At 40.1% G+C, this 9,115-nt stretch overlaps 2 protein-coding genes across 5 annotated transcripts in view; one reads left to right on the plus strand and one right to left on the minus strand.

Moving 5' to 3' along the window:
- Nucleotides 1-9,115, minus strand: part of sh2d3cb (SH2 domain containing 3Cb) — a 46,085-nt gene that overhangs the window by 6,906 nt on the left and 30,064 nt on the right. For both annotated transcript variants that reach the window (XM_008419337.2, XM_008419338.2), the window contains 2 exons: nucleotides 1,605-2,032; nucleotides 1,219-1,334 (listed from right to left, as the gene is read on the minus strand). In XM_008419337.2, coding sequence (XP_008417559.1) covers nucleotides 1,219-1,334; nucleotides 1,605-2,032 — 544 coding nt within the window. The remainder of the gene's footprint in view (nucleotides 1-1,218; nucleotides 1,335-1,604; nucleotides 2,033-9,115) is intronic.
- Nucleotides 3,492-9,115, plus strand: part of LOC103470705 (UDP-glucuronosyltransferase 2B31-like) — a 16,975-nt gene continuing 11,351 nt past the window's right edge. Inside the window, exons 1-2 of one of the 3 annotated variants that reach the window (XM_008419336.2) lie at nucleotides 3,492-3,834; nucleotides 8,311-8,968. In XM_008419336.2, coding sequence (XP_008417558.1) covers nucleotides 8,313-8,968 — 656 coding nt within the window. In that variant the 5' untranslated portion in view covers nucleotides 3,492-3,834; nucleotides 8,311-8,312. The remainder of the gene's footprint in view (nucleotides 3,835-8,310; nucleotides 8,969-9,115) is intronic. The other 2 variants (XM_008419331.2, XM_008419332.2) reach the window with 2 other exon arrangements.

The following is a 9,115-nucleotide window of genomic DNA, read 5'->3' on the forward strand; positions in this document are numbered from 1 at the left end:
TTGTCACGACACCTGAAATGGCGCTGGCGATGTTGGCGGAAACGTCCGTGTGGCTTTGGTCCTCTGGAATYAACTCCTCAAACCCAAAATATCTCCACCTGATATCCTCTTCACGGTCTTCTGCAGCTTCTTCCTTATGATGTCCTAGCAGTTTCTCCACTCCTTTTGAGGCTAGGTAGCCAAGGCCCCAACCGATAGTAAGCATCATTTTCAAGTTGAAATGGTTTTAAATCGTCTCTCTGAAAATGGATCTCCAAGCAGCTGAGGGGCAAACTGAAAATTCTTGTATTCCAAATGATAATAATCTGCTGATCTATTTTGAACCGTCAGTGAGGAGGATCCTCTTAAACATGTCATATCTTGCCTTAATTGCTTGTTTTGTTTAAAAGGAAAATATTTTACATCTAAAATTTTGATTCTTTTTTACATTTGAATCAGTGACAAGGATGATGCACCAAGCAGATCATCTAAATAATTTTATGTTTAATCTCACCTTATTTATTTATTTTTGTACCTTTTCTCATTCTCTAACCTCTCAGCCTCTTCACTGTGTGTTTATGAATCGCCCCTTAGTGAGATCTCCTGTTTACTCTTAGCACCGCAGCATAAAGTGACAGTCCACCCAAAACATTTTGCTTCTCTGATTGCATTGCAGGACCAGTTAATGTTGTTCTATCAGTTTAGTTGTGTTTAGTTGCCCTCTCCTAGTCATTTTGGAGTAAATAATCTCCTTCATCTCCACTGCAGCAAACAGGCAGCTCTTTCTTATAGATTACAGTCACTAAAAGGTTGCATTGTGTTCTTGTTTATATTTTAAATAGTGTAATTCTGTAAAGACAAAATATGTAAATCAGAGCTAGACCAGATTTACATATCTTGCTAAATTGGGGGTTTGAATATTGAAATACTTTCCTATAACAAAATAGACCCGCAGAAAGAAATCACTAATAAATTATCTTACATAGGCATAGTGTTATGCTCTGTATAGAGATTTCCCTTAGCTTTGATTGTACCTCACAATGTTGTAATTTATCATTGTTTATTAAACTCTGAAAGCTGAGAGGCTTTGTTAATATTCTGTCTGGTTAGATGTGCCCTTTTTTTTTTTTAGCACCGGCCCCTTTAGTGGTCTCTGCACGGCCCTGGATGGTTGGATGCCTGGCTGGATGTCTATTTGGTTGGTTGTATGTCTGGTTGTATGTCTGGTTGGATGCTCGCCTCTCCAGCAGGTCCAGTCTCAGCTGCTGTCCATGCGGCAGCGTCAGCAGCTCCACTCCTGAACTCACTCCCATCTTTCTCTTCATTTCCGGCGTCACCTCCAAAATTCTCGCCACCTAGAAACCAAAAACATGGCGGATGGCAAAAATGCATAAAAATACTAGAAATATAACTTAGTAAAGAATGTAACTGATGTGAGACATGCTTCATAATTCTACACTTTGGGGCCATAAACCCTTCACACAGTTTGCATTTAGTTACTAGTATATATGACCATGCAAAAAAAAATCTGAATTCAGCAAAAACTTGGAATTGACCGACAAGCCGCACTGTAAAAATGAGACATCGTTAGTTATGGCCGCTGGTTGTCATGGCGTCAGCGTTACCGTGCAGTCGGTCCTGGTGATGTGTCTGGCCGCCGTCCTGGGGTCGACCTCAGCCAGCAGCTCCTTCACCCTGCGCAGGATGCCCACCTCCAGGGGCTTGTTCTCCTGCGGCATCAGCGCTGAGTGGTACCTGCCAGGTCTGAAACAGGAAGCCGTCTCCACTACCGGAGAGAAGTACACGTCCCCTTCCTCCGAACCCAGAGAGTCGGCGGTGGGCGGGGCTTCCTCGGCCTGCAGCCGCTCCACGTAGCTCTGAGGCTGCAGCTCCGAGTAGCCGTCTCTATCTGAGGAGGCCGAGTCCTGCGGCGGGTCAGAGCGGGGCACGGGGAGCCGCTGTCTGAGCAGGGTGGAGTCTGACGGCTTTGATAGGGATGGAGACGATGTGACACTGGGGGCCCGGCTGCAACTGAGGCTCCTGGATGGAGAGTCTGGAGGGAGGAGAATAAAAATATACAACTTTTAAGATATTATGCTTTCTATAGCAGGTTATCATAGGGCTATGGCCTATACAAAACATGATCATTAGATTTGACCTTTTTTGGCACAAAATCATCCAGGGTCTGTTTTTAATTAATGAAAATAATTCAGATTTTAAAAACCATATATAGACAAACATGGTTTGGTGGCTGTGAATCTCCACTTATGTTTAGTGTCCTGGTGATTGAGATGTTCTATTGTAACAAATTACATTTACAGAGTAATAAGTCAGTCTGGAGCAGACAATGTTCCCTCAGACGGATGTTTGTTCTTATTAAACCATAAAGTCCATAAAGTGAGGACAAAAAACTACTGTCAGCAATTTTTATTAGGACAAAGAGGACTTTTTTTTCTGCCTTGGTAGCACGCACACACACACACACACACACACACACACACACACACACACACACACTCTGTCATTTGTAATGATTAAGCCGCACCTTTGCTTTCCAGTAAGAGTCACTGCTGATCAGGGATTTTTTACTCAACTGTTATGTTTACATTCCTTTAACAGGCCCAGACAACCAACTTCACCTGAATTTATGCTTCACCATCTTTTATTTGCTGCTCTGAGTCTCACTGAGGTTGTTCTGCGTCTTTTATCCCACACAAGTAAAAAGCTTTTCATGACTCCTGCTCCACTTCCTTTCCTGATTTAATTAGTTTATTTTACCGTTAATGTTTTACTGACATCTGCAGATTAAACTCATGTAATAAACCTGCAAATGTGTAATCCCTCTAGAAACGAAACATGTGTTTGTGCTAAAGTTTAGATTTGATCATCTAAGTTCAGCCACTGGAAATTGTTTAAATACGAGTAAAAACTGAAGTTAAAATATTTAATGTTTGACGTCTCCAATGAAACTCGATGAGTAGAAAAACATAAGAGACAAAAGAAACTGTCTCAGTTTCAGTTCCAGTTGAGAACTGGAACTGCTGCTAGTTCCGTTTCTATTAACCATATAATTGTGCAATTTGACGTCTCAAAAATAAATTTACTTAATCCAAACCTGACAATTTTGAAAAAACTCCCGTTTTTTAATAAAAAGTTTTGGTTCTAGGATGAGGTGGTTTTCTTGGCTGCATCGAAATGAGTTCATTTCCAAAACTGCAACAGAAACATTTTTTTTGTCACCATGGCGAAAACCATGAAGAAGAAGCTGATAGGAGGATGATGGTGCAGCATGTTTTTTAATCACGTGCGGTTTTATAAGAGTCTCTTATTTTATGAAAACACTGCAACTTCAAAATTGTGTTTTTTGTTGTTTTTTTGTTGTTGTTTTTTTGCATTAGGGGATGATTAACAAAACATTTGTAATAGAAACACAACAACTGTCCTGTAACTTTCCAGCTCCAACACCTGGATGAAAAGTCTGATTACCTCATTGGCAGTTATCCATTGGATTCATGTGTTCTGGAGCAGGAATGTGTTCAAAAGCTGCAGGACAGTAGCGCTCTGGAGTTGCTGATCCCTGTTTTATGGTGTTTAACAGTAACTTTGCACATCCTGAACCCTCAGCCACAGGTCGATGTTGTTTCATGACTACGTTTATTTCACCAGAGCACTTCCTGCTGCTGTAAACCTCTAACAGGCTGAACTTCAGCCCAGTTAGCTCACTCCCATCACCCACCAACCTCCTCTGCCTGTCGGAGCTGGCAGTCATTCCAGCCTTCGCTCTGAGGGAGACTGGAAGCACAGACAGCGAGTTCAGGTTGGTTCAAGAAACATCTGCAGGCTGCATCGCTCCCGGTGAGTTTTTCCTTTAAAGTGAGAGAAATCCCAGAAAAGTGATGCTTCAGTGCAGATGCGTTGTGTTTTCTTGTGATTCTTTGTGAATAAGCTCAGAGTGGATGTGGTCTCACTCAGTCAGATCGGTGATTTCCAGATGTTTTCTGCACGTAACGGCAAGATTGAACATGAGAGCGTTGCGTAAGCTCGCAGTAAAGAACATCTCAGTTAGAACATTAAATGTTTCTGCACAGATTCCTGAATGAAATCTGGTTCTGGTTTGCAGAATGTTCTGCCATGTGATCCTGCTGTTTACTTCATGCTGTGAAGCTTCCTAAACCTTAACCTCTGCATGACTCTGTACAGTTTTTTGTTTTTATGATTTTCCATGAAAGAAATTCAAGTCGCTTGTGAAAACTTAAACAATCCTAACCCATTCTGATGCAAAACCAAGCAGCTGTACTTCTGAATAATACGTCTTAAACCTTTTCAACTTTGTCCTTTTTAACACAAAAGGTGACTTTTTATCCTTTCAACGGTTTTATTTCTCGGGTTTAATTACCGGGCAACACCTGCACACAAACACAAAGCTGTGAAACCTGAGAGAAACTTCTGTAACTAAATAACTGTAAACCCCCCGAGACCCTGAGGAATTTCACCATTGTTGCTGTGAGCTCAGGAAACTATTACTGCACAGGATCTGGAGTTATGTAAAGCCTGGAAAACAGCCTCAGCCTTCTGAAAACCTTCAACAACAACAAAAAAGCTTTGCAGTGAATTCTTCTGTTCTGTGAATCGTTGGTTCTGGACATGCTCACTCAAAATATTTGCTCTGGTGAAGAGGTTCTTAAACTGCATGTTCAAAGGTCCAAATCAGGACAAACATATAGAAATGAGCAAACAATCTGTGATAAACACAAACGTAACATTGTTTTCATCCAAGTGTTAAATTGTTGGTGTTGAATATTGATCACATATTATATCTAAATACAGATTAATACAGCAGGCATGTTTGCTAACTTCTACAGCAGCTCTTTAATAAAACAAGCAAAAATCAAAAGTATAATATCTACTCATTGCGTACTTTAAAGCTGCATTTTAAAAAATATGGGGTTTTTTGCTATATTTGTTGAAACTGTCACCATGTTTTGACAGTTTATCAGACAGATAATCTGTGAAAAGATGAACCTCCTCCACCTCCTGCAGTCTGAAGAAATGCACCAAGCACAACCAATCAGAGCCAGGAGGTGGGGCTTAGCGCTGTCAATCAACTTCATGTGCGTGCTCGCTGCTAAATGTGCTAATGGTGGATTAACAACTTACTGTTACAGGAAAAACATTTCTCCACCATCACTGGTGACCATGCTGACAAGCGTTAGCATTCCTGGCAGACTGCTGATGGGGAGACGCTGCAAAGAGCAAGAGGGGAGGGAGAGGCGTGCACACAGGCATGATTGACAGCGCCAAGACCAGCCTCCTGGCCCTGATTGGTTGCTTCTAGTTAGAACTGGGAGAGTGCAGGGCAGCACCATTTTTTTCACCGATTTCTTTCTCATACCATACTGTCTTGACATAGTGACAGTTTCAACAAATACATGATTTTTTTTTTCTATAAAAGTTACATCCTTCAGCTTTAAGCAATACATTATATTTTTCATTCCTGTATCTCAGTGCCTTGTGGTCTTACAGCTGTTTTCACACCTGATAGTCTGGTACATTCTGTTCGATTGGGAACCAAAGTTGCAACATTTGTTCCATTTTCAGCTGCTGTGATTTTCTTTCTCACTGCACTGAGACAAACAAACACAAACCCTTTGAACAACCTGTTCCCCCCCTGGCCTGTGGGGGCGCTGCACCACGAACCACTGAAGGAAATGACACAAAAACTTCTGAAGACGCTGAGTGCAACTTTCTGCTTCACAAAATGGAAACACACATGGAGTGGCATCAGATTTTAGCGGATGGAGGATTTATCTTGTCTTTCTTTTTCTGGTAAAAGAACACAAGACGTTTCCCCAGTTAACACAAGACTCACATGTTTGTTTTGGCTGAATTTACCCAGAATACCCTGCGCTTTAGTCCACTTCCTGCTCCTGGCGCAGGCTCCGGTCCAGTTGGTGTTCACATATTTATTCATACCATACCAGAGTTCACTTCAAACAAACCAAGATGGAGGTTTGTAGATGGACCAGAGTTTGATCACTCCTTCCCAAACGAACTGGACTTTCTAGACAAATGGACTGGAGTTGGATTAAAGTGGACTCAACAGGGACGGTGGGAATGAACCCTAACATTACATGTGATGCCAAGTTGAATTTCTGTCTCCTAATCAAGTGCTCCCAAATCGATCCTATATTTCTGCTTTAAATAATTACTATTAATTAATTGATGACTAATGTATTGCAAGAATCTCAAATTGCTCTTATACTTTTGCTTCAAATGGTGTTAAATGACCATAACCACTTTGTCAGTTTATAATATGTTCTGTGCAATGTAACAGGGAACCTTGTTAACTAACATTTAATGCAATGTAACTCACTGCAAAAAAGAACTATTACAGAAATCAGAATAAAAGCCGTTCTTTAGGCTGAGCTAATTATTTATGACCAAGTTATGTCGAAGGCTCCATTAGTAAAGCTAATCAACCTTCAGTCAGATTAGCTGCCATGGAGTGACTGTCATTAGTTTCCATGTCCATGAGCCAAAGTCTCTCCAGGATGAAAAAGAATAATTTGTTTGATGTCTCTTCATATATCAAATATTTATGATCATTTGTGTTGTATTCATTTTGCAAAGGACTGACTGCAGTGCAGTAATTGGTTGGTCAAGAAGCGCCAATAAAATCTGTTCAAAGTCTCGTACTCAAAATGCTAAAATGCTAAATGTTTATTTTAAGCTCTGCACAAAGTTCAGGAACTTTAGCATAAATCAAACAGAACAAAGTTTGTTTGCTATAAAGCTATGAGCTAGGTCAAAGTAGCTTTAGCAAGATTTAACTCCTGTTTTGATTAAAACATCAGTTATTATTACATCAATGAAATTAAGCAAATTTTATGCAACCATTAATGTCAAGTTTAGACAGCACTGTTGGAACAATGGTATGCAAAATCATTAACTCACTAGATGTAAGGTTTAATAAAACCTGATTTATAAATGTTTTATGGATAATTTTTCATTCCCCAAACAATAAAACCCCTACAGATCTTTATTTTAAAGATGTTACTGTAAAGGCTCCAACAAACTCGAGGCAGACTCAAAGCAAACATCCTCCAAACATATTCATGCAAAGGTCAGTTTTAACGAGGGTTGGGCAATAAATCAATTAATCAGATGTTCTATTTTTGAATATTTAATTTTTGGAAAATCTGGATTTCTTGGGTTTCCAGAGATGTTATCCCACCCAAGACCTACAATCTTGTTTTACAGGCGTGTTTTAGAGCTTCTGCTTATTTCAACTCTGAACTCAGATCGACTCACAGAAGGAATTATTGAACAGCCAATGTTTGAAGATATTTTCTGTTATTTTTATAAAGAAAAAAGAAAATCTATAAAAATCATAAATTGAATTTTGTATAAAAAATAGAAGATTTTGTTTTGAAAACATATCACCCAGCCATAATTTTATTTTAAAAACTACAAGTTTCCATCAAATTGTTTTGTATGAGACACTGAGCTGATAAAGTTGAGAGTAGCGCCATCTTGAGGACAAAATGGATTAACATTTTGAAGAGTTTTGATGGAAGAAATTGGAAAACACAGAAACTTGAATAATCAATGATCATACATTTATTTTTCATAGAATTAAAATCTGATCACATTTTTCATAGCATGAAAAATACAGGGGAGGAAATGACCGTGGGTAAGGATGAAGAACTACTAAATGGAATTGTGGGAAATCTAAGTATTTGTCAGAAGAAATGTGGGAAATCAGTAGACCTGACTATGAAATCTTAGCTGTCCGCAGAGTCCGTGCAGCTCACAGAATACACACTGTACGCCTGAGTATGTTGGAGCCTTAACTGTAATTTCAGGTTCTGAATACGACATAGGCTACGTTCACACTGCAGCCTCAAATGACCCAAATCAGATTTTCTTGTCCTCATGCAACCTGGATCTGATATTTTCATGACAGTCTGCACAAAACAGATCAGATTTTTGCAAACATGACTCACCCCATCCAATATGTATCTCATCATTTCAAATGTGACCTGAGTCTGTATGGCCAGGTCCATACAGACTCAGTTGGATGGCATCCATCCACCTTATACGTCAAGAAACCTTGCTATGTGACATCATTGCATTCACTGCTGCGGGACTCACATGGGAGCTCACATACAGATCACATATATTTGAAAATGTGAACGACCACACAAAAAATTTAAATTGAACATTAAGGCCTGCAGTGTGAACATAGCCATATACGAATGTGGTCCAAAAGGGTTCAGGAGGAGCTACCGGAGATATCTAATATCTTGACATTTCTTGACATTCTTTCAGAAATGTATCGGCTGATCCTGTTGACACTGGCAGTGTCATTCATGGTAAATGGAGGGAAAGTCTTGGTCTTCCCTTTGGATGGAAGTCACTGGGTCAACATGATCGTCATCATAGAAGAGCTTTACGCTAGAGGTCATGACGTTACCATGGTGTGGCCATCAAATTCCTGGTACATCAAGCCAGACTCCCCCTACTACAAGTCCATTCGTATAAATATTACAGCAGGTTTTGATCCAAAAAGCTTTGGCTCATATGTAACAAGAACCTTAAACATGAAGCGCCAAAGTTCTTCATTGTGGACTCACATGTCTTTGGAGTATGAGCTACTCACACAGTTCTATCAGATGCATATGCATGCGCTTCAAATGGTTGAACAGATTTTTGAGGATGAAGCACTATTGCAGAGTCTCCGTGATGCCAAATATGACCTGGTTCTTACTGATCCTGCAATTGGTGGAGGAGTACTTCTGGGTCACCGTTTGGGTCTCCCACTTGTCTATAATGTCAGATGGACGATTCAGGGAGAGGGGCATCAAGCTATTACACCTTCCCCACTTTCTTATATCCCCACAACAGGGTCAATGCTGACTGATAGAATGACATTTATGCAGAGGGTCAGGAACATCATTATTTATATTCTAACACGCACCCATATTTGGTTTATGATAGAACCAAACTACAAACCCTTTGTCCATCGTCACTTTGGCAAGGACGTACATTACATGGAGCTGTTCCAATCAGCCGACATCTGGCTGATGAGAAACGACTTCACCTTTGAGTTTCCACGACCAACAATGCCAAACAT

The sequence above is a fragment of the Poecilia reticulata genome, linkage group LG9, assembly GCF_000633615.1.
Source record: "Poecilia reticulata strain Guanapo linkage group LG9, Guppy_female_1.0+MT, whole genome shotgun sequence".
Taxonomy (NCBI): Eukaryota; Metazoa; Chordata; class Actinopteri; order Cyprinodontiformes; family Poeciliidae; genus Poecilia; species Poecilia reticulata.